Source organism: Cinclus cinclus, chromosome 3 (assembly GCF_963662255.1).
Source record: "Cinclus cinclus chromosome 3, bCinCin1.1, whole genome shotgun sequence".
NCBI lineage: Eukaryota > Metazoa > Chordata > Aves > Passeriformes > Cinclidae > Cinclus > Cinclus cinclus.
Window position 1 is genome coordinate 94,985,960 of NC_085048.1, and position 26,036 is coordinate 95,011,995.

Consider the following 26,036-nt stretch of genomic DNA (forward strand, 5'->3'; position numbering starts at 1 on the left):
AAAAATGAAGCTTTATTTTGCCACTGCAAGTGAAAATGGCTGTGGGGTTAAAGAAATTATTTTGAACTAGTCACAGAACTAACAATACTTAGTACTTCAAAATCTCTCACATCCCTCAGACTCATCTGAGTCACAGAAGGGTTGCACAGACACAAGAACATCTGCATGCCTAAGTTCCCTTTTGTTTTTCACTCAGTTTTGCATATGTGAACCTTCTCGCAGGTACGTTACCATACAGCCAGTCTGAGGAAGAAACCAATGAAATGGTAATGCAGAAACTCTCTGGGACTGGATCACATCTGTCAGGTCTCCATGTGCTACCTTCTCAGGAGCAGAGAATGCCCAGTACATCCCCAGCTGCCAGCCTGACCTACCTGAGCCACACCACACCTCAGCCAGGTGGCACTCGCTCTCCCCAGGCTCCTTGCACAGCTCCACCACATCTCTGCAGGTTGTCTCAGGGGTCACTGGCACCTCAGTGAAGTGCTGCTCGTTGTTACTGAGGTACACGGTCAGAAACATCTGCAAAACAAAGGCAACAGCACACGGTTACAAAACACAAAGGCAGCACCTCGGAGTCACTACCTGCTCGTTAAATACATTCTTTCCCACACAGATAATGTCTTATCAACTACACTGGGTACCATTTTCTAAACAACCTCAAATTTCTTTAAGCAAGAGACACTGCAAAAGTAATCTCCTGCTCAACTAAATTACATTGTTGGAGCATTACTAGATTTTAAATCTGGACTTGGTGCTCCTTCCTTCTCTCTTCAGGTGATGTGTCAGAACTCCTCCTACATTACTATGTGCATATGTATCCTGCCATCATTTGACATAGCAGGAGAAACAGTCAACTGGAGCTCAGCAGGAGTGAAAAAACATGGTAATTACATCTGGTATAAAAAAAAGACCAAAGCTTACTACATAGGCAGTGAAGTAGAAACACAATTTGCGTTTCTGTAACATATTTCATCGAAAGGTTCCTAGAAACACAAGTCAACTTGCTGTGCTTAGTCTCAGCCTGAATACAAGATCACCCCCCAAACCCCATTCTCAGGAAACCAAGGATGTTTTACTTGGCTTCCTCTTCACAGCTAGAGAAGGATCCTTCATCTTTGTTTTTTCTGTTTATACACACCACACAGATGTTCTTGCTCATGTCTTTCCTGCCACAACTATTAAACGAGCACTCTAAAAAATTAGTTGCCACATTTGATAGAAAATGTTGATGATTACTGCCTCTGAGCACCATCTCACTACATGCTATTAATATTAAACTGCTATCAAAGTTTAGCTGCTAGCTAAAAATTAATGTCAATTCTCTTGAGACCAATTCTCCACTTGAGTCTCAACTAGCTGTTCGTCACACGGCTTCCAGCAACACAAAGATCAGCCAAATATCTCCAGAAAGCAATTACTCCACTAGGCATTTCAAGCAACAGCAACCTATACAGTTCAGGATTTTTCATTCAGATGGAAAAGGTGTTTTCTCAAGAAAATGCATAAATCCTTGCCTGTCCTCATTTCTAAAGGGTGAAAGGGGTATACATTCTTAGGAGCAAAAGGTCAAAAAGGAGGAAAAGGAGGCCAAATCAAACAAGGGGAGAGAGGTAAAAATAACCTTCTGAATAAATTTAAATAATAATAAAAAAGCAACAAAACCATTACCACATGCACTGTTCCCGTGATTTTGTGTAAATACTATGGAATTTAGAGTTTTTTGTGCCTTTGCAAAGTGAAATTTAGCCCCATCTGTTTCACAGCTTTACGAATCCTCTGCTAGGGATTCTCACAGAATACAACCGTGCACATGCACATTCCTCATGTCTCCAAAGCCTTTGCAGGGCTCTTCTGAGTGCCAAGATCCCCTTCAAACCTATGTGAGAGGCTGCCTTTACTATTTTAAGAGCTTTGACAAAAACACTCCAGACTGCACATCTTGTTACACACAGTGCAAGTATTTGGCCCACTCATGGCAGTACAAACACTTGCAAACAGTGTTTTTCGGGCCCTGGCACTGCACCAAGAGCACAGAATTTCTGACCACTGGTTTTGGCCAGCTCCCCAAGACAAAGCCTTCTGATAAATTCCTGAACACCTTCTAGAAATATTCACAGAGAGGAAAAAGCCTGCTGAAAGCAAGCTCAAAACTGCCCGACTGCTACATTCCCCCACCCATTTCCTTGTCACTTTATGGGAAGGGAAAAACCCAAAAAAATCAACAAGAAAACCAAACAAAAAAGCCAAACTTTGAGCTTATAGGGAAGGAAACTAGGAGAGAGAATGTGGAGGTAGGCAAGATCAGTTTACCACACACTTACTGGCTCTGCTGTCTACAGCACAAGGAGGTAGTGACCTAAATAAATTAAGAGACAAAGCTTCCCAAGCAGGATCTCTCACACTTGGCTTTAATCTTTTGTCACAGAACATGCTACCTTTCCGATTCAGTCTCTGACTTCCCTGACAGTGAAGGATGTCAGGTGCAGCCAGGTAAGAATATCTCCTACTCACAATTACTGGGGCAGAAGAGTATAAAATAAAAAAAAAGAAGTTCCCGAATAGACTTAGAGCAGGGTTATGCAGGTGTGTAAACCATGTCAACCGTTCACATTTAATGCCATACAACCTTGTATTCGGAACACCACTAAATGGCACAGGCTGCATGTCTGCAATTCCATTTGTTAATTTAAAAGATGAACTCACAGATGGGAATTAAGAGAAAATTAAAAACCATGGCATTATACATAAAGCAGACCTAATTTGACCCGAGCATGGCTGTTCACTCTTCAGTGGGCCTGTCTATATCCAGTTGTTAATCCTCAGGATTTAGCAATACAGACAACTACACAGGAAGGATCACGAGTGCCCATTTCTATCCACAATGCTCAGGATAATTACTAAATACATTAAGCCAAGAGCACTCAAACCTGTGTGGGGGCCATTTCTGGGACCTGGGAGTGACTGCATTACCTCTAGCCCACATATACTAGGAACTAAGGAAAGGAAAAGCAACCAAACTGCAAATTCCCTAAAAACATACCTTAAAGTCCTTAAGAGTCTAAAGCAAATAAAAGTGTTATGATGCTGGTGCTCTCTTATCCTGCTTCCCTTTAGCTCCAGGGGCAATGCTGAGATGATCAAGTTCTCCAAGTAGTTCTGCTCTTCTCAGATTAGATGGTGTCACATTTGTCACCACTGCCTGCTCACCTGCAGGGCCTCCTGGAGTGCCCTGCTACCCTGGACACACTGGAGCCTAGGGCAAGCTGACCAGAGAACATCCATCACAGAGATGCCTCTTCCCAGAAAGGAGTGGGAAAGGTGAAGAAACCGATGCGAACCAAACGCTTCCTGTGGCTTCCTGGTGCTGCTTGTCACCCTTGGTGGCTGCTGTGGCTTGCACCACCTCGCACTGTGATCCCAAGGACTCAACCATGCTTCCCCTGGAAATGATTCAACTGTGACATTCATTAACCACCCTACAAGTGAGTTTATATCACTGTCTTATTGCTGTGTGGCAACAAGAAACTAAGGAAATGAATACTCTCCTGACACTTTGTTCAGAAGCTGGAATCCTTACATCCCACCTAACACAAAACAGTTTCTTGCTCCTCCCTGAAACTGAAGATGTTAAGACAGTTGTATACAAACATCCAGAAATTTCAAAGGAGAAAAACAAACACCCTACATGCAAAAAATTCAGTTTCAAACTAGGCATAAATGAAGGACTTGATTTAAAAAAAAAAAACTGAAGGAAGACAAATTTCAGTCAAAACTTTTACTTGTTTTTAAAGATAGCATGAAAACAATTACTGAAACATCTGACAATTCTATACAGCCTTAGATGAGGGGTTTTTCCCTCTATACTTTCAGAGATTGAGGTTTAGGAATGCCCAGCACACAGACCGAGCATTTTTTGAACACAACTCAGATCCCTAAGTGAAGTCTAAACTAAAAGACGTCCCTCCCTTTTCTCAACCCAAAGATATGCTCACTGTAGGTACTGAAAAGCTTTAAAATATAAAAGCACTGCAGTACTTTGCCACACTTGAGAGAAACCAGGGGTGTTGTGCAACTACTGAAGCAGTTCCTTTTGAAAATCACATCAGAGATTCCAGCTGACTCTGCTCCAGCTTAGAAAAATAGAAGTTTGCAGTTATGGAGCCACCAAATGAGGCAGTTCGATCGGCTGCACCAAGGACATCACAGAGAAGACCAAGGTCACGCAAGCTAAGGCAAGGGAGAGTTTTTGCAAGGAATGACTGCAGTGTTTGACTTACAAACAACTGGATGGAAAAGCAGAATACTGAAAATAAAGGACCTCATGTCTCAAAAAAGCCTGCTGCTTAAGTAACTAATATAATAAAAAAATCCACATTGGTGTGAAGTACAACTTTGAGTACCCTCAGCATGAAATATATAATTTTGCTTCAACTCATATTATTTATGAATTAACTCCAACTACAGCCACTAAGTCAGGATTGCAACACACCCAGGAACAGGAAGGGAGCACAGTACGAAAAGCAACCAAACAGAAGGACAGAAGAGGGTATCAATTAAAGCAAATCACAGACCATTTTATAATCCTCCATCATCCCAAACAGCCTTACATTGGCCTGAAAATCTGACCCATTCATTGCTGAGCTCATCAACAGGATTATTTCTTACAATTACACCAATATTAAATAGAAAAGGGCTCAGCATCTGCAAATGCATTTTCAACTGAAAGTAAAATATTAAAGAATGGCCAGCTCTGTGAAAGTGCTAGGCTATGACCACACTCCATTTTCCACTCCCGCTTTGTTGTTGCCACACAAAACAAAAATTAAAAACAAAATCAAAACAAACAACCCCCCCCCAAAAAAAAAAAAACACACAACAAACCCAACCCAGAAGAAATCACTTCCAAAAACTAACCTGAGCAAACACACATCTTATAATTCACATCCATCCAACAATATATCATTTCACATCAAAGGCCTCATATCACTTCTCCTTAGATCAGAAGACCTCAATTATTGATTAAAGGGGGGGGGGGAATAGAAATGCAATTTACTTTTCAGCTTTGATGGTGTTTCTGCAAGGATCAGACTTCTCTTACCCCTTACTTATTATAAAGTTGATGTCACACAGCTTAGTTATTAAAAAGGTGCTAAATTGGATACTTTCTAATACACTAATAGCATTCAAGTACTCAGGATTCAAATGTTCAGAAAATACTGTAATATGGTGCATGATGCAAATTAAAATACACTTAAATCCTGAACCTACCTGAGTGAAGAGAGACGTTCCCCCCCCCCCCCCATATTTATTCCAATCATAAAATGTCAGCAACAGGCAATAATCAGCAAAACTCAGTCCCTTATAAAATATAATCAAGTAGAGAATGTATTTTAAAAATAACACCTTAACCCTGGTTTTCACTATTGTCTGCTTTCCTAATTTTATGGAGGCTTCCTGCACAGCATGCTCTATACTATACAAACCCTGGCATCTATTCACACAGTATTCTTCAGCTTCAAAGCACTTTATGACCAGGAAGTCAAGACACAAGCAAGCAGTTTCCTACTTTACAGGCAGGGAAACTGAGGCATACAAGAAGGCAATAACAGAGCCAATCCCATTATTTGATAGCCAAACAAGCATGCTCCCTCTGGAAAATTTGATTCATTTTGTTACCCTGCATCAGAGCTAACAACATAATTCTGTACCACATTCTGCATTAGCTGCATTTCAGACTGAAACCTAATCCCTTCAAGCACTCATTACCTGTGTTGAAGGTTTTTGTATTTCCATAACACAGCCAAGTAATGGTTTTAGCTTGCATAACCAATTTTCTCAGCTCTCATTATTAAAGAGGCATTAAAAGTCGCTCTTGAGGTCTTCTCAAACCTAAGCAGTTTCTGTGAATTTACATCCTGAACTAAAATGTAGTTTTAGAAGCTAGTTTTAGTTAACTGAAAAACTAGCAACATATAAATTTTAGAATTAATAGATTAACTATCACATTTCAGGTACAGGTGACAGAAATGAAAAATAACCGCTTTCACCCACAGTTTAAACTACTATAAGTCTTCCCTGATAAATACAAAACCCCTCCATACAAAGAGTTTCAAATTTAAGTCTTGCATCTTACCTAGTGGGAGCAATGATGCTTGCACCTTCCCAGATGGCTACAAAAAAAAAAAATCAGTGGCTAAAACAGATATTTTTGCTGACTTGATGCAACTTTTTAAACAACCGAAGTCAGCCTGCACAATGGCACATTTTCCTGTCCCAATAAGAAGCAGTCAGAACTGTGCACAGTTAGAGCTCTCCATTCAGTGCAAAGTATACAACAACAATAGAGCAATTCAGTGATTCCTCTGAATGAAGTTCCTCAGAACCTAAAAACCGTCCTTCAGGTGGCAACATCCTCACTTATTGTGCCTAAAGATTAAGGTAAGCAAAAGATTAAGGTAAGTAAAAGATAATAATAGACTTACTAGAAGACAGGCACACAGGATGACTGCTATCCCTGATCCTTTTCATACTCAGCTGCTCAGTATGAATTCAACAGAAATGCAGAGTAAAGTTTAGTATTTGCCTCCAGCCACACCCAAACGCACGGAGTTCAGCTCTTGCCATCTCACCCTCCACACACACTACTCCGTTTATTTTGCACTGGCTTTGGGCCACAAATATGAGAAAGGAAGTTATGATGCAAGGTAGGTGGAGTACAGTAGGAAGCACCACGGGATTGTTCTGATTATTCCCAGTCTATATAAAGCACAGCCCTTTTCCCTTTTCATTGTGCCACAGCAGAAAAAAACAAGACTGAGTCTTTACACTCAATGGCATAGTAATTTCTACGTGTACAGATTATTTAAATGCTAAGTTTGCAATGCATTCGTGTTTTATCTTTAGCAAAAATGTCAACTTTTTTCCAGGACTTAAAATACAATGTACATCTGAAGGCACTTTGAGGAAGGGATGGGAAAAATGAGCTGGAAGCAGCAAAGAGGAAGCTTTCCCCTTCCTATTTTTTTCCTCCCTCTTATCCTTACTGTAGAGAGAACAGAATGAAAGCCATCTGCTTATGGTATATGCTAGTTCAACTGGGCAAAGGCTATAGCACAAGTACCACAGTGCATCTCTCTTATCAGGCATCTGAATTACCACGATGGGAATCTGAAGAGCTGCAAGGGAAACAGCCTGAGTTCTGGCCAAGTATTGTTACTGTCTGCAATGAATGGATGGAGGTTTGCTCCCATTCTACTTCATGGACTGCCACCTCAACAACAGAGCTCAGCACTGCAGTTCAGACTCAGTAGTGAGGAATATGCAATAACAACCTTCCTGCCAAATCCTGTAGAAAATCATTATCTTAGATTAGCAATTTTGACTTTGTGAAGTCTATCAGGACAGTAAACACAGGATTCCTGACCTACATCCCCCCTTCTTTCAGCACAGCATTATGCATGCAGTCTAAGACAGCTTTCCAAACAAAGACTTTTACTTTGAACCCAAGTTACATTTTCCAACTTGACGTTTTTCTTCAGGCATTTTTATACACAAGAAAGCAAAAGCCCTCCCACAAGCCAGACACCAGAAAGGTCTATGCAAATAAACTTCACTATTTTGGATGAACATTCGGCACAACAGCAACATTAACTCGCCATTCCTCAGCTGAGCTATCACACAAAGCAAGAAAATCACAAACAAAGCTGGCTTTTAAAGCCACCCATACTTTTGCACTGCAAGTATCTATTGCAACATCAACATTTAGTACGGGGAGAATACAAAAAAAATCTAAAAGTTTGTAGTGGGTCAGCCCTGGCTGGATGCCAGGCACCCACCAAAGCCTCCCAATCACTTCCCTCAAAGAGGGGAGACTCTCAAAGAGGGAGACTAAATTTAATGAAGGATTCATACATGGAGATAAGAAGCTGGAGATCACTCCCCAAATAAAGTCACAGGCAAAAGAGATTCAAATTACAGATATTAATTGGATTTATGACTAAAAAACTCAGAGCAGGATAATAAAAAGTACAATAATACCTTTCCCCCACCTTTCCAGCTCTAGCTCTTTCCCCCAGCGGTGCAGGGAGATGGGAACAGGGACTGTGGTCAGCTCATCCCATGTTGTTCCTGCAGCTGCTCAGGGACAAATCCCTGCCCCAGTGACAGGTCCCTACCAGGGAATAAAGATCTCCACGAACTTCTCCAGCATGAGTCCTCCCCAGGGGTAACAGCTCTCCACAAACTGCTACAAGGCCACTCTTCCACAGGGTGCAGTGCTCCAGAGGCACAGCCTGCTCCACTCTGAGTCTCCCACTGGGTCACAGGTCCTACCAGGAAACCCGCTCCAGCATGGGCTCCACTCTCCACAGGTCTAAAGGTCCCCTCCAGAAGCCTTTTCTACCACAGCCTCCCACAGGTTCAGAGCCCATTCACAGCCTCCTCTGAGGCATCCGCCTGCTCCAGTGTGGATCTCCTCCACAGGCTGCAGGTGGATCTCTGTATCCCTGTGGACCTCCCCATCCCACATTGATCTTGGTGTCTGCAGAGTTGCTCCTCTCACATATTCTCACTCTACTCTTCTCCAGCTGCAATTACATCTGCATAACTTCTTTTTTTCCTTCTTCCTAAATGTGTTATCCCAGAGGTGCTGCCACCATTTCTGACTGGTCCAGCCTCGGCCAGCAGCAGGTCCATCTTGGAGCCCACCGAAACTGGCTCTGCTGGACATGCAAGAAGCTTCTGGCAGCTTCTAACAGAAGCCACGCATGTAGCCCACCCAGCAAAACCTGGCTGTGCAAACCAAATACAAGGATAAAAACCAAACAAATTGGCCTGTAAGAGACACAAAATACATTGGTTTCGGTAATACATGTAGGAAACCACAGCCTTCTACTGAGCACCCACATTTGCCAACCCCATCTACACCTCATTCTGCTCAAACCTGTATCTGCTTGGATTTGCACCAGTGTAGTTAAACAACTGCAAAAATTCAGAGTAAACAAGCCCTGAATATATTCCTTATACTATACCACACAGCAGCATGTTCACAGATCTTACCACTGCCATCTGTGTAGCTCTACTCCTTCAACATATCCCCTTCCACTCCAAAATACTTGTTCCCTTTCTCCCTAAACCCTTCCTCATGGCTCCTTGCAGACACAGCTTTTGCACTGTTGGACACTTTACCACAAACTCCTGCAAGCTGACTGTCAGAAAAGCAAGCCCACACATGGTATTTGGGCTTGTACTGTTGATGTCCTACTTGCAGCTTGCTCCTCCTCCTCCTCCTGGAGCCAGCAAAGGAGAATTGCATCTTTGGAGGTTTTCCCCTTCAGGCAGACTGCCTCATCTTCTGCATTCAGCACCAAGTTATACACATTTCATACACAAGCAGAATGAAATTTATGCTACTTTCAGGTAGATAAAAAACGATACAGTGTAATTCTTACAATAGATACCTACTACAGAAAAGGGGAACAGTCCAACTCACGTAACATATTCACAGGGGGTTCCACTTGCTCCTCAACCCATTCTTCAGTATCAAAACACAGGCTGCTCCTAAGGATCCTAAAGCCAAGGCAACATCTAAGCATAATGAGTGGGGTTATGAACTCAAGCTTAAGCCTGAATCATCTCAATTTTCTGTACTTACGTCAAACCCAGAGGAAGGCTTTGTACAAAAGGAAAAAAAAAGGTAGTTATAACTACATAAAGGAAAATAAAAAAGAAAGTAATCCACTCTTGCTGCTCTAGAGCTTTGCATCCCCCCCACTGGGAATAAGCATTACGGTTCTCTCAGCCTCCTACATGGCCAGAGACCAAAAAAGCGCCACACTAAGTGCTCCCTATCAGAACTTGGGAGAATTACACATCTCAGGACAGTCCTTTAAAATGCAGGTCCTTTCTCACAAGGAAAAGAAAGCCCAGTGTTTTTCCTGGTAATAAAAAAAAAATATTTTGTACAAGACAGGACTCTTCCTGGAGAAAAGCAAAAATAGATGCGCATCAGGGATGAAAGCATATTTAACACCACCTACACCTAAACAACACAGGCTATCACAGGATCTGGCACCTGTCCCACCCACACCACACCTCCCACTTCCTAAGACACCAACTCCTTCTGGGTTTAAAAACACTCCTTTTCTGCTTTTCCAGCCAACGCGTAATAATCTCACCAATCAAAAGACAATTGACATTCACACCAGGAAGCAACTCCACCTCAGCCCACCAGAACACACACAGCAAAAGCCACATTTATCATACAACAAGTGCCTACCCATGCATCAAGCACATTTATTACTTAAATTCTATTTACTGATACCAGGGGGCTGTGCTGGTGGGAACACCCATGGGGGAGGTCAGGGTATGAAGCAGAAGAGAGGCACTTCTCTTTTTGTGAGTCAATGTATCTAAATAGTATAAAAAAAAATAAAGCAGAGTATTTGTGATGTAATAGCAACACAAAACAAATCACGTAGCAAGCCAGGAAAAAAAAAAAAAAAAAAGTGTAACAGTCATTTACTCCAATCCCAGCAACTTCACAGTGCTCTGTGCCAAACACTTTTGAAAACACATTGTATTAGTCACTCCTTCAGGAAAACAGCTGTCAAAACCTGTGTCCTACCTCCATAAAACAGATCTGTGTCCAAACCAATGCACTCATTACACACAGAGGTAGGTCAGAGGACACACCATTTCTGGCATCTGAAACAATGACATGTTTAACCACACAGGTTAATTCCAGTGTGGGAAAAATCACAGGACACACTGGGCTGTTCTGCGATGCAGGCTGACAAGTCTGGTACCCTAAAACACATTACTACAAAGGCAAATTCAGAGGCATTTTAGCACACCACAGGCTGGGCTGATATCTCTTTAATGCTGCAATTCCATAACATGCTATTCAGCCATCTACCTTCAGGACAAGCAAAAAACAAACCAAACCAACCCAAACTATGAACTTCAGTCCACACAGCACAACAGTGCACCTGCCTGTCTACTGTTTTCAAAGTCCTTTGCCTTCCTATGCATTTGCTTTCAAAACACAGAGGCTTCCTTGTTACATCTTCTAAATATCACCAGAGTAAACAATGTTTTTGTTAGCCCAAATTAATCGTGGCAGTGAGCGACAATACACAAAGATGGTGGAGAAATTCCCCTGTATTACCAACTCTCAAGGGAGGGCAGGAAAAGGATAAGGCATCATATGACTGTTCCAGCTCAGCCAACCTAAATGGTGAGCTGAGGAACACCATGATCTTCCCAAAATAACCCACTTGTTATTTCTGTTTGCACATCCACATGACAAATCACTTGCACCATGGAACTCTTTTAGCTCCTTTTTGCCTTTAGTGCAGGCAGCACTTCATACAAACCATCACTCAAGTCCTTACTAAATTCAAGGGGAAGCTACAAAAGACAGTGGCTTTGGGTGTGAATGGAAACCAAAGGAACAAGACCATCCATTTGAGCAGCATCCTACTATTAAATTAATTAGGTGTAATGTCACACCACACCTTTGCAGAAAGGCAGCTCTTCCCAATCCACCACCAGCTCTGGGTGGGTACACACTCTTGCTTGCATGGCAATGACCTTCACTTGTCACATCCAGGTGACACAGCCAAGACACGCAGCATTGCAGACAACCAACACAGCCACCAGCCATGCCAAAGATGGCCAGCACAAAATGCCTGTGCTTAGTGATCACACCTATTTGACAACAGCTGATATTATTATTCAAAGCCACTAAGGAGGGGTTTTGTCCTACTACTTCTGGGCAGCAAACACACGGGAAGTCATGAGTAACTAAAGCAGCACCCATTCCGTTGGCATGGAGGACACACTGAGCATTTGCAACAAAACAGATGGATCTTTGTTGCTATTTTGCAGGTTTAAGGGGATCAGTGGGGCTAGTTCAACACTGGAAATGATGGATGTCCAGACAGTCTTAGCCAACCACTTTACAGCAGAACTAGGAAGGAGAAATCTTGTCCTTTCAGTCAGCCCATGAGCCCAAGCAACCTGCTTGATCCAACCATTGCTCCTGTGATGTGGAGTTCCACACACTATAACTCACATCCCAAACATTCAGGCACTCTACCAGACGCTGCAGAAGGGTGACAGATTGTGGAGCTGATCACTGTCTGACAGGTTTTATTTAAGCGCTGCTCAGTCCCCACAGCTCTTTCCAGGCAATAGCAGGCTCTGTGCAGACACACAAGCTGAGAAGTGAAGGAAGAACAGTTCAGCAGGGCAAGGCAGCAGAGCTTGCTGGGTGGCTTTTGGCTCTACAAGTTGTTCCCAAAGTCATGACAGTGAACAAGACAGTGTTATACAGAAGGGTGGTTGCTTAGGTGATGTCACACCTATTTTAATGAATTAAACAGAGCAGAGTTTAAACAAATAACATTCATATTATGCCAGGATCCTCTTGCTTCAAGAGCTTCAGAAGTTGTCCCTTTCAGCCTGGTACTGCTTGGATGCTCATTCAGCTTGCCTGGAGGTAGAAAGCTTCTTCTCTTAGCCAAGGCTGCTAAATACTATTTGCAAGAGAAGTACCCTAAAGAACAATGGCTTTTGTGCAACACTGATAAATCACTCTGCAGAAGGGCCTCGTGGGCAAGACCTACAGACAAGAGCAAAGGCACAAGAGTGCAGAGGGAAGAAGCACAGAGTGCAGTTTCCATGGCTTCCCTGCACAAACCTTTGCTTGCAGCAGAACGTGCTCTCAAAAGGCTGGAAGGTGCAGCATGGCTGTCGCTGATAGAGAGGCCACAGGGCAGCATGACAGGACAGCAACACTCTTCAGGAACACGACCTGGACACCAGCCATGGCAGAGTCCCTTTTCCCCTTGGTATTCCACAGGAGAGCTTCCTGGCATTCTCCTGGGAGGTCAGGTTCATTTTACCAGGTCACTTGCACTCTGCTTTTCACGACTCAGTGATGCCTCCCTCCCTCTGTTAGAGCCAGAAATCAGTCATTCCCTGCTATATCAGCTTCTCCTGAACACTTGATTATGTTGAGAGACACGCAGTTTTACTACAGCTGAGACCAGAGAACCTCTAACAAATTCTAGGAATTTAGAGGGTCTTCACTGGCTTACGATATTGAAAAATGGCAAGAAAGGGTTTCACTTGTCTGGAGAAGTCAGGCAGGAGATAATAACCACTGCTCTTTGTGATTCAGACACCAATAAGATTCTGCATTTAGGACAGCAAATACTTACATAGATGGAGAGCAGAGTGGAAGAAAGTCTTTGCATGCTTTTAAAAAATAGGAGAAAGTGCACTAGAGAAGCCACCACCCTCAGGCAGCAGGGAAATTAACAAGTTATAACTGTGCACAGGTAGGACAGAAACAGCTGAGTAAGAGACCCAGCTACAGGGAGTAAAAGCCCTCCTCTAAATTCATATTATTCGCTAGCCCAGCCAAGTTGCACAACTTCAGCTTTGTCCAGCAAAACTAAAGAATGGGAGGGTGAGATCCCTGTGATCTTGCTGAAGAGGCTTGTGGCTATTGAAACTCAGGAATAGGACAGTCACCTTGTAGAAGGTCAAGCCTTTACACCTTGAGAATACAAGAAGGATAAACTGCTGCAGTGCTTATGTGGAGCCTTCCAGCTCCCTGTTCACACACTCAGAGACTGCTGCTACACTGAAGTTACTGCGGTTTGGTGCAGAACAGAGCCCAAATGCATTTAAAAAGAATCCACTGAAGAAGATCAAAAAAAGGATTTTAATCTTTTAAATGACAGAAGGAAAATTAAGGTAAGAAAAATATCTAATTCCAGAGACTCTTCCTTAGCTTTCAATTCCAAGAAACAATGGGATTTAACATCCTAAGGAAATAGAGGAAAACCAGTAATCGAAGATTAGATCTAAATTACTCTTTAAACAGTTAAGTTTCTCAAAATAGAAGTATCAAATGACAATGAAAATCTCCTAGCTTATTCAACAAAAAGCCGTAACAAACCCTGCATGCGGCTTCTTATCCAAGATGCATCTTAAACATGCATGTGAAATGAGAATATTTATTTTATATACTTGTAAAGGATTTGTGAAGAAGCATCTCTTTCAGGGCCCAGTCTCAAACGTGGAACACAATGAACTACCACCAGAACTCTCTCCCCATTAGTGATTAACCCTACAAATCATTCAAATACTGATGTTGGATATGACAGACTATATTCCAGCTGCACCAAAATGTACCAGTTGGATTGAGTCTACATGTCCAACACAACCCAGGCTGAGCCCACTGCATGACCTTTAATAAATGGCTTGACCTCCCTGAAGCATCTGCTCACTTTATTCAAAGTTACAATCCACAGCAGTTTGCATTTTATAGATCAAATGTTTGAAATGGAATAACTCAAAATAATAATGTCAGAACCTTTAAAGTCATCTGCCTGCCAACTGGGGGAACATGTCCATGTTCCTACATAGTTTGGTACTATAACCCAGATACACTGCAGATAAAGCCTTTTAAGAATAAATTTTATTATCAAGAGAACCATATAGAAGGAGCAATAATTGCAGTACAAGTTTGATTTAAAAATGTCTATGCTTTACTTTGTAGAAGGATGAAATAAACATATGAATAGGGTTTAGAAAAAAAAAAACTAAGACCCTAGACAAGAGTGAAGTTTTCCCCAAATCTTTCTTTTTTAAATAAACACCAGTAAAAGGTAGGGAGGGTACTGCACACCGCCACCTACCAAAGGTTCATATCCTATTAATACCTAGAAGCATCACGGCACCAGAAAAAAATTGTACAAGAATTACCAGCTCAGTAAAAAAATTATTTGCATTACTGCCATAGAAACAAAAATCAAAAAAAAAAGTTCATCCTTCAACACCAGTGGGTTCAACATCCACATAATACCATCCCCATGGTGAAATAGCCAATGAAGACACAAGCATGACTAACTCTTAACAGCAGCAGCAAGATCCTGAATATTAATGATTAACTAAACGCAAACAGCAAAAGTAGAATTTTGTGCCCATTAACACGTCAGAGTTACAGTTGCTGTTCTGTCCCCAATTCACCGTTCCCTCTCCATGAACATTTATCCTAAACTACAGCAAGTTATCTAACACTGTTTTAAACAACATTTTAAATCTTCCATGTTCCACAGTAAAGTCTGAAACCTCTAAACCAGTTAAGCAGTACTGACTAAGATAATTAAGTGCACTTCACATGATGTCCAGGATTTCTGGTGACCTTTACTCACAGTATCATCCAACTGTTTGGGAACTAAAGATCAAAAAGTCTTTGCCTGACTCACAAGTGACTAAGCTGAGAGAAACCAGGCCTCAAGATAACAAAACTGAGAGCAAAGAGAAGTTTTATCTACTCATTACCTCCTGAAGAAGAGCATCTTCCAGTTTCCAGAGCACTGAGTAAGTTTTACATTGCATAAGATGGTGAAAGCCCAGACATGAGAAGGATCTGGGTGCTCCTTTGTTGTCAGTGGGCACACGCACAAGGATGCAGGAAGTCCTTTTTCAGCTGTGCCACCACACCATAGGAGGTAGCTTGAGTCTTGTCAGGGTTGCCCCACTCCTTCTCCAGGGAGGCTGTATGGCAGCAAGACAGGACTCTGCATGTAATTAAACAAGCTCCATAAAACACACTGTGGGAGAGAGAATCCCCAAGGCAGGCTGTTAACAAGGACAGAGGCCAGACAAATGGAGCACTTTCAAGGCTGTTTCTCCATCAATAATTTGAAAGGAATGCTAGGCACAGTGCCATCCCACTAGTTTATTCTGTGGAAATAACCTTTATACCTGCCTCTTTTAAAATCCAACTGACTTGCATGTAAATTAACCCCAAAAAGCAGATCTGCTCACCAAAAAAGCAGAGATCCCATCTGACAACACTAGGAAGAAGATAAAACAAAATTCCATTAATTATCCATCCATTCCAAACTTCATGACTGCATATTAGCCCTCAAAACTGTAAATGCAAGATCCTCAAAAGGCACTCAGCCCCTGAACTATTCAATAGATCAGAAGAGGCATAATTAACTATTCCTATGGTCCCCACAGCTTGATCTGCTATGAATCTGTAATACAGCCCTTCCCCCATGCCTGATAAAAGCCACACAAAACAACAAAGATATTAATACACTGCTGTGCAATATAACACAAACTGCAGGTAGAGTGCTACAGTATTAAAAAAGACATAGGAGAAAGTAAATGCATTTAAAACTACTCCTGGAACAATTATTCATTGAAGAGAAAAAAGAAAGAGATCTTGTTGGAGCAGCATGAAGCAAAAGGAGGCGGAAAAGATAAAAAGCACTCTGGGAACCTCAAGGCAGTGTTTTCTGCTGTACATAACAACAGGCCAGAGTCTGTAAAAGAAGTGCAAGAGGCTTGAGAAGTTTAGAGCTAAGACAGCAAAACAATCACCTAAGCTTCATTTAGCATTCTAGACAGAATACTTAAAACACTGAGTACCACATTAAAGTGTTTCAATATAGTACTAAAACTTTTAAATTATTAACATTAAGTAGATATTCAGTTAAAAGAACACTTAATAAACTAAATCACCCAACCAGCTGAAGATATGCAGCATATTGTTTGAAGAGCTCACAGTCTGAAACCCCATTTGTGAACTGAAACCCATGAAAGGGGCCAAGGAAAACAGTGTTAATGACTGATAAACCTGATCAGAGATAAATAATTAAAAGACTACAGGAAACAGCACTGAAATCCTACAGTTGATTTATCCCTCTCATATACTCTGCCAGGGGTCAGTTTGTTTATAAACTTACAGCTGCTTATCTTACAAAGCACGAGAGATTCACTTCTGCTAAAGGTTCTTTAGTTAAATTACCAGAAAAGTGTTTCCTACAAAAATTCCCAAGGACAGGCTACTACTCAACTACCTCAGTAAATCAGAATCCACGCATCAGTTCCAATTAACTGCAAAACAGCGTTAGTTGTAGGGGTTTTTTAAAGGTTAAACGTACACATATCCACAAAGTAGTGAGCATTTTGCAATGAAAATATGTATTTGAAGTGCTTAGTGGATGTGGCAGCTTCAAGAAGATCACTTGGGATGTTAAGAGTTTAGAAGGAAAGCATTACTCCTGGTGGTATCAAAGTTGCAGTGTTACACTTGAAAGCTTAACTTGATTAGAAAGGAACACACAATTATCAAGAACTTCAGTGTCAGTCATTTCTGATGACAGAGGCAAAACTTACTAAGGAATTAAGTTTGTCAACTTAGTCCCTAATAGTACAGCTGCAGGTCTGGATCCATCCTGATTTCAAGAGGCCCCCAGTAACCAATGTACATAATTCAAATTGAAAAATTAATCCTTACCTAAATAGATCAAGGGGGTTTGACCTAAAAACTTCTCTTAAAGGGTAGCTTAATCTAACATATCCCACATTCTGACAGGGAAAAAAAACCCCAAATATTTATCCAGCATGCATAATAACCCAAATTATTTCTCAATACATGCTCCTTTTAGGGTAATAATGTAAAATAAAATGAGAGATACCAACTATGCTGTGGAAGAACATGCTATTTTAAAAAGCATTTCCAGCTCCTTTTCACTACTTAACAGCAGCAGTCACACTCCCACAAGCCTTCACAGATGAAAGGTGAGACAACCTCACAGCAGTTTGCCAGCATTAACCCTGTTATTACCTTCATCAGTACAGCTACACACAAATTACTTATTTTCAGACTTCCAATCACATTGCCCTGACATATGGTTACAGCAGCAGTTTAGCTCCTACCGGTCATTACCACGAGGAAAACATTCCCATTTCAGGGTAGTCTCCCAAGAGCACAAGTGGTTATGCTGCTACAGCAATTTCCCAGCTCTTCCCTGGCAGCTGCTCAGAGGTGAATTCCTGGCTGGGCTCACGTTGCCTGTATTTCCCACTTGGACAACAAACTGCACTGTTTAATCCTTTGCCCCATGCTCTCTTCTGGAGCATAGGAGGTGGACCTGGAGCTAAGACTTAAAAATCATATACAGATTAATTTATTTGTAGGGTGGGGAAAAGAAGGAGACATCTTAAACTTTAAGAAGCAAAACACTTTGTAGATGGCTTAGGGCCAGTCTACTACTTCTCATTCAAACAATGCAGAAAAAGACACTGAAGTCTATGAACACTTCATTACTGAATAAATAAAAGAGCCCTCATGTCCTGTTCCCTCCTTTCTTCAAAACCTCTTTCTTGGCCCATCTCAAACTTTTAATTTTTTTGTGAAAAGAGAAATGAAGGGGGCTTTTTTATTAACTAAAAGACAATGAGGAAATCTGGAGAAAAGCTTTTTAAAATGAATTAAAAGTTCTAATACTCAAAATGCTTACATTTTTAATTCCTTAAGCCACTTTCAACCCTCACAAACCTTCCATTATTCGCAGTAAACACAATGTGAAAAGGCTGTATTCATCCCTTTATTTACGTGCTAAAAACCAGAATCGCTAATGAGTGAAGTCATCAGCCAAAGAGAAGTCTGAGCCACAGGGCCATGTACACTCTGGAACTTGTCACCTGCAAATGCTGATGGGATAAGACTGCTGCCTGTTTGTTTTCTCCTTTATTTGAACTCACTGACAAAGAACTCACCAGCAACTGCATCTCCCGGAGATTTCACTGATACATGAGGGTGCCAACCTAGCTCAGTTCTGACATGGACTGAATTAACACCTTGTTATACTTACTGCTTGTTTTCCCAAGCTTTTACAGGCAGACAACACCACTGTTGCACAACACATATGCTATTGAATCTAGTTGTGCTCATATTCTGCCCGTTCCTCCCTCATTAGCTAGAGCAGTCGTCACCAGTCTTCTCTAGTGCTCTGCGCGATCAAATTATCGCTCATTATTCCCTCCTAATTGCAGAGGAAGAACCTCACACCTATAGCAAAACAAGCTTCCCTGAAACACTCACATCCTTCCAGCATGGATTCCCGGTTTCACCTTTCAGTACAGTTCTTTTTTTGCTTGCTTCAGTCAGTTCCTTGAAGAGTTAAACTAGAAATAATATCTAATACAAGAGTGCTGTTGAAAGAACCACCTATGCGTGCAAAGCTACTCGGAAAGACAGGCCACATCGCCCGGGGGAAGATGGCAGAAAGGAGACTTTAAAAAAAAAAAAAAGTATTAAACTCGTCGGGATTTTCTGTACATACTCCAGTGTACCACAGCAACAGAGTATGGATTTCACGGGGCATCCCTGCCAGTAAAGCCAGGTATTTAGAGGCAGGTGTACTTTCAAAGGAAACTATTTTACGTCACCACTTTCACACATACTGTGCTGGAAACTAAGGAAAAGCTGCTGGCTTTGCTTTCATCTAAGCTCAAAAAAAAAAAAAAAACCCAAAAATGGTGCAGTCTTAAAAATTCATGGTAGAATTCCTTAGGGGAGGTGGTGCTCCGTGTGCCTTCTGAAAGTGCTAAAACAGAGACACGTCCCAGAGCCGGGCAGGTTTAGCACGCACCTCCGCCAACAGCTCCCGAAACTCTCCCGGCCGAGGTCGGGAATACCTGCCCGAGAGCTCGCAGGCACATCGGACCGTAAACAACGCGGACACCATCTTCCTGCGGGAGCCCGGGCGCTCCAAAATAAAGCCACCCCCGCCCTTCAGGAGCAGCATTGGCTCAAACCAACTTTAAGAACTTTTTACCATTAAGAACAGCAACGAAATAGGGGAAAAAAAAAAAAAAAAAAAAAAAAAAAAAAAAAAAAAGGCAGGAGCCAGCCGCCTAGCCCGGCGGAGCGGGGCGAGCAGCCCTGGCGGGGAAGCCTTATCCTCCGGGAGCGGGGCGAAGGAAAAGCCCCGGGCCCCTCTCCACCCCGCGCTGCTGCCGGGGCCCCGCGGCCCCCCCCGGGCCTGGCTCGGCTCCAGCGGGCCCGTCTAACGAGTTGATCCCGGCGTGAAAGAGGAAGAAAAGGAAAACCTGGGAGGGGGAGGGGAAGCCCCCGCGCGGCCGCGGAGCCCGGGCTGAGCGGGGGAAGGCGGGCGGGGAATGTCGGAGGGAAGGAGCGTCGCCTCCCGCTCACCCTCCACGTCCGCCGGATCCATTCTCCCTCCCGCTGTCCCGCTCCAACTTTCCGCTCGCCGCGGTCCGGGACTCACCGGCATCATCTTGGAGCCGAACCGCATGGGGGCGGCCGGTGCCGGCCCCGCCACCCGGAGCGGGGAGCGGCGGCCCGGGGCGTGGAGGGGCTGCGCTGCCGCCGGGACGACCTGTTGCAGGAGACACCCGGCTCGGCCTCACCGCCCGCCCTCCGCTTTGTTCCCACCGGGAATCTCTCTCCCACCACCGCCTCCGCCCCCGGCTCCGCTCCGAAACTAACCCCGGCCCGGCGAGGAGGAGCCGCCGCGCCCCGCCCGCCGCCCACCCCCGGGAGGGGCCGGCCCGCCTCCTGCCCCGGCCGGGAGTGCCGCGGAGAGGTCCGCGAGAGAGGTCAGACCTCCCGGGGCCCGGCCCTCAGCGGGGGCTGCGACAATACGAGATGCGGGGCAGGCCCCGGGCTGACCTCCTCCGGCACGCCGCGCCGGCTTCGGGGCCCCGCGGAGGGCAGGGGCACACGCAGCCCGGTTTTCCCTGGATCGGCAGCGCGGAAGCGCGGGTGGGAAGCCACCGGCCAAGGTCGGGTTTCAACAGCAAAGCCTCCCCTAGCCTGATCTGCGCGCCCCTGCCATTCCTGTTGCCTCAGACGGACCGTCCTACAGATCCCTTTTAGCTCCTCGTGTGTGCAGTCAGTGGAGCATCCATGCCCGAGGCACGCTTTATTTTTGTTTGTTTGTTTTGTTACGTTTTGTTTTTTGGTTGGACCTGGTGAGACAATCAAATCAGACCTCATTGAGGTAACAAAGTCTTAGTTTGGCTGTCCAAAAAAAAAAAATCTTTTGCACCCACTACTTGAGAGGTGGGGGGGGGGAAGTTCTCCCTTCCTTGGAGCAGTGTGCAGGAGGACACTCATCTCAAACCCAGGCACTTTGCTAGCAGCACTCCAGAACTTCACGCAAGGCTTGGAAGTATGTTCAATCAGCACCCTTACAGGGCTCTCTCGGCAGGAAAACCTGCTCAATCTGTTTTTCCTTCTCGTATTAAAAATTTCGCAGTAATTCGGCAGAATAAAAGCGGAGGGGATTAGAAAATCATAGATGAAGAAGAGCCAGACGCAAACCTAATTTGTATACACGAACGTCTCTTTTTCTAAAACAGTAAAGAAACTTTGATAGCATTAACAACGCCCCCCCTTCCCCAGGAACTCCTAGGCGGTAAGCAAGCACTGTTCAATACAATATTGCGGCGGTGGGGAGGGACAAGGATAAAATCCCGGTACGTGTTTGCCCCGATCCCAGAGCCGCTCCCGCATCCCGCGTCCCTCCCCCTCCGCCCCGCTCCCCGCGCACATCGCCCCCCCCCCGCGCCACGGCCGGCCAATGAGAAGGCGCCGCCGCCGGCATGACGTCACCTCCCCCGGCGCCCATTGGGCGCCTCACGAACACAGCGCGGTGTCTCCTGGCAACGCCGTGACGTCACGGCCCCGCCCCGGCGGCGTTCCGAGCGGCGCCTCCCCGTTGTCCCGGTGGAGAACGCGCTATTCCAGCGGGGCTGCCGCCCTGTCCCCGCACGGCTGTTGGACTCCGGGACGGGAAACCCGCCGCCCGAGCCGCGAGCAAAGAGTCGCACTGGCTGCTCCCACCACGCCGCGCCCCAAACCCCGCGGATATCCCACCGGCTGAGTGGAGCTGTGAATTCCGGCTCTTTCCCGACTTGCGCCCGTTCCGATTCGCTTCTCCGCTGCCCTCATGCATGGGTCAACCTACGCACAGAAGGTTTACAAAGACAGTTTTCATTTGCTAGTTTTGTTTTAAAGTAACACTTTAGATTCATCTTACGGGGTAAAAATATTACGTGGCAAAGCGAGTGGCAACGGAGAACTGAAATTCTTAAGAGTTGTAGAGCAATAAAGTCACTGAGTTTGGAAAAGACCTCTAAGATCATTGAGTTCAATCATTAACCCAACAGTGCCACGTCTGCCACTAAACCATGTCCCAAAGCACCACATCTCCACGTCCTCTGAACACTTTTGGGGAAGGTGAGTCCCTCACTTCCCTGGGCAGCCTTTGAATGAAGACATTTCAATGAAGACGTGTTTCCTAATATACGAGCTAAACCTCTCCTGCTGCAATTTGAGGCCATGTCCTGCTGCCCTGTCACTTCTTTCTTGGGAGAAAAAACAGACGCCCACCCACAATCTCCTTTCAGGGAGCTGTAGAGCACAATGATCCCACCAATCATCCTTTTCTCCGGGCTAAACTGGGGGCTAAAGCCTCCAGTCCCACCTCAGAAGCCCCGGTGCTCCAGACCCTTCACCAGCCTTGCTGTCCCTCTTTGGACACACTCCAGCCAACAATTCAACAATTCTGCAAATCCCTGCTGAATTTTTAGAAGGGATAAAATCTAGAGTGTGATCTTTTAATGTACTCCCTAAATATAGACACAAAAAATTTTAGCAATTAGAATATTAAAATAACAATTTTGACCCTGTAAAATAAACCTGGAAATGGTTAGGTAAAAAATCAAGCAGAAAAGGTGTTTCAGATAAGTGTGTGTGCAAGGTAGCCACGTTTTGCTAGCACAAGCCTCTTGCAGGACAGACCACAGAAGTCTCTTTTGGCTCAAGTTCAAACTTTGACATCTTTCACACAGAACTCCAACCCCATCCCTGCTAAGGAAATGAAGCTCCAAGGGGTGCACCTATTTATTTCCAGTTCTGTGCAGGCTCTGTGACTCATACACTGCAATGAAGGCCCTCAGTGCCATCTGGTCTTGCACTTTAGATCCCAGCTCCTCTCCAGCAGAGGGAACAGTGCTGGCCAGGTTTGCAGGTAAAGTGGGGCCAAAACCACTTGTACTGGTGCCTATCCCAGCAGCACTGCTCGCCCTCCCTACGGCACTTCACATTCTTGCTCCTCACAGCTACTCAGACACGATTTCACTAGATAAGCACGCCATGAATTTTTCACAATGGGTTATTAATTACAGGGAAGACTTTTTGGTTTAAGAGCAGAAAGTTAATGGTTCCCCCAGAGAGGGCAGAAATATGGGAGGTTTCTGACCACAGGTTCAATCTCCAGAGTGTTGACACAGTTGGAGATAACTGAGTCATGCACAGGAGCATTGGCAAGGGGCAGCAGTTCCCAGTCCTGCACACACAGAGCTATCAGAAAAAAAAGAAGATCCACAGGACCTGGAGACAATGGCATGGACAGCTGAAGCTCTGCACCTCTTCCCTGGCTCCCACTATGTTTGGCGGCCTAAGCAGAGCCTGCTGCACTTGACTAAGGTGACATGCAGTTCCCAAGAAATAATCACAGCAAGGGTTCAAGGGAAGTTCATACTCCTGGGATGGCTTGAAAAGCATCCAACAAAAGGAAAAAAAAAAAAAGTCCACCAAACCACTAAATAGAAATGTAGCAGAATCGTTCTTCTTTCCACAGGAGATCTACTAGATCTGAATCACAGAAACCTGCAGTAGCAGAGACATTACAGCTGGTATTGGTAATGATAATCAGTAGAAATAAACAGAACCATTTTTTCTTGCCATTAGTTTTTCCGTACAATGGGATCTGTAGGACAGGGCTGGAAAACACTGCTGTATTTCATGCTCTCAGCACACTACTTAGAACTAAACAAACTCCACTTAATTCCTTCAGTGCTGTATCAAAGCAATTTTAATAGTAACTTCACATCCTCTGCCTTACCAGACTGCCTAAAACTACTTCCAGACCACACAAGTCCCCTTTTACAGTCCTTAAAAAAATTTGGAGGACTATCAGGTAACATTCATTTTGCAAGAACTTTGCAAGAATTTAAAGAAAAAAAAAAAAAGCTGTACCTATCGGTATTTTTTACTAAACCCTTCAATTCTTCAGCAGAAACCTGAATATGATTATTAGACTGCTTCTAAGACAAAAATTTCACAGTTAGTCATAAATCAAGAGAGCAGCAGCAATTGAAGGAGGTACAGGAGGGCAGCTGGGTTAGATTTGCTGTCCACTGCCACCTACTGTTAAAACTCCATCAAGTCAGACTTCTGAGCTCTAATTCCCGAAGGATATATGATTTAAGAGCCCAGAAGGAAGGAAATGCTTTGGGATTGAGATTGCTGCGGGGAAAAGAAAATAAAAAGAAGAAAGAAAAAAAAATAAACATGCCAAGAGAATTGCTCATCTAAGCTCATCGGGCTGTGGCACAGCAGCTTCACAAGTCTGGATTCTTTCCAGCAATGTTGAAATTCTGGCACCTAATTTATACAGCTACTCTTCAGCTCAAGATAAGGCTTTTCCAGACAGTGATTCAACACAAAGACCTCGATTAGTCCGTGTTGTCAAACTTCCTCACAAAGAGAAAATGCAGCTAAAGAAAAAAAAAACAAAAAAACCACGATGGTTTAACACTTTCAGCACCTACATACAGTTCCGCTAATCCACCAGCTGCCCTCTTGTTAGATTCATTTCCACTATTTAATGCTGCATTCCTACAATTTAATTTGTTTTCTAAACATCAGATAACAGACCTTACAGCAAAAACAGTTTGGGGGAAAACATGCAGCAATGACTGAGTCTATCTCCCAGCTGGAAAATGAAGTCCATAGAAAACCATAGAATTATTAAAGTTGAAAAATACCTCTAAAGTCATAAAGTCCAACCATTAACCCAACATTGCCAGGTCTTTCACAACTACAGGACCACAACTATACATTTTTTAACATTTCTGGGGAAGTGATTCTATCACTTTCCTGGGCAGCCTGTTCCAGTGCTTGACCAAATTCCAAAGTCTGCATGTAAGATTAATGAACTCTTGTAAGAAATTTGCTAACAACATCAGCTAGGACATCCCATGTTATTCCAGTGGCTGCTTCCAAAGCAAAAGCCTTTGATTGATGCCGCATTAAAAGCAATACATCAAGAAGCATTTAACAGGTATGAATTTTAAATTAAGACACAGTGGCTTGCCACAACTTCTGTCAGTCAATCCTCTAAGTGTAGAGTTTTCTTGGACGTTGAGGAGGGACACAGAAGACATACCTTCCTCCTGGAGATAAACCCCTTCTCTAAACTTGTGGAATGAGCCTCTTTAGGGAGTTTATCACATCAGTGCATGCTTAATGCAGAACATCATCAGGCCCCTTCTTGGACAGTGTGTGCTTTGTGCTCACATCAAATCCATTTTGGTTGTGGCATATGCTTCCTTATTCACACGCAGATAAAGTCCATTTAAAATCTAAACAAATAACTGTATTCTGCCACATTCCTACACCACAGCTGAAACAAAATCTAGACTTTCCCAACACAAGCAACAGCTCAGTTCCTCACTCAGGGGCATGAGAGCTGGTGCCTTGCTTTGTGATGGCACTTAAAACCACACCAAGTAAATATAAACTTCATTGGTCACTGTATGTAGGAGCTAGTCATGCACATAAGCAACCAAAGACAGGGCTTGCACAAGACAACCAAAGGTCAGACTCTGTAACTTTAAAGTCAGTTAGATGTTATTTCTTGCTTAACTCGCATCCTCTCTGTAAACTAACCCCATTATCTAAGTTGTGACAGTCTCACATGTACCCACTGCACAAAGTACACACTCAATCATGTTATTCACTAAACCAATACTTTTACACAGCCAGCAGCACTCAGAAAACACTTCAGATATATGCATCAATTTTGCTGCAACTATTCAGGCCTTACGCTGATCATTTAAAGAGAATTTCAAAGGATGGTTCCCTAAAAATAGAAAGTGTCATTAATATCACAAGCATCACTCACTTTAAAGAGTCAATTCATTAAAGAGTCAATCCACTTCAATTTATTCCAGGTCAACATGGTATGATTTAACTTCAGTAAACTAAAGCTCCTCCATTTTCTCAAGTTATTTACTGGAATAAAATTCTAATTTCCTCACTCAAAAATCTTTTCTATGCAATTTAAATTCAGCATGGGATTTTTTTCCCTTGTAGGTAATTTAACAATCAGCCAGCT

General features: G+C 43.6%; 1 protein-coding gene across 1 annotated transcript in view; it reads right to left on the minus strand.

The window, feature by feature from the left end:
* The window catches only part of TP53BP2 (tumor protein p53 binding protein 2), a 51,681-nt gene extending 31,404 nt beyond the window's left edge, over positions 1–20,277 (minus strand). Inside the window, exons 1-2 of the mRNA XM_062489323.1 lie at positions 20,115–20,277; positions 375–522 (exon numbers count right to left, since the gene is read on the minus strand). Of these exons, the coding sequence (XP_062345307.1) occupies positions 375–522; positions 20,115–20,141 (175 nt within the window). The 5' untranslated portion in view covers positions 20,142–20,277. The remainder of the gene's footprint in view (positions 1–374; positions 523–20,114) is intronic.
* Positions 20,278–26,036: the final 5,759 nt, after the last annotated feature.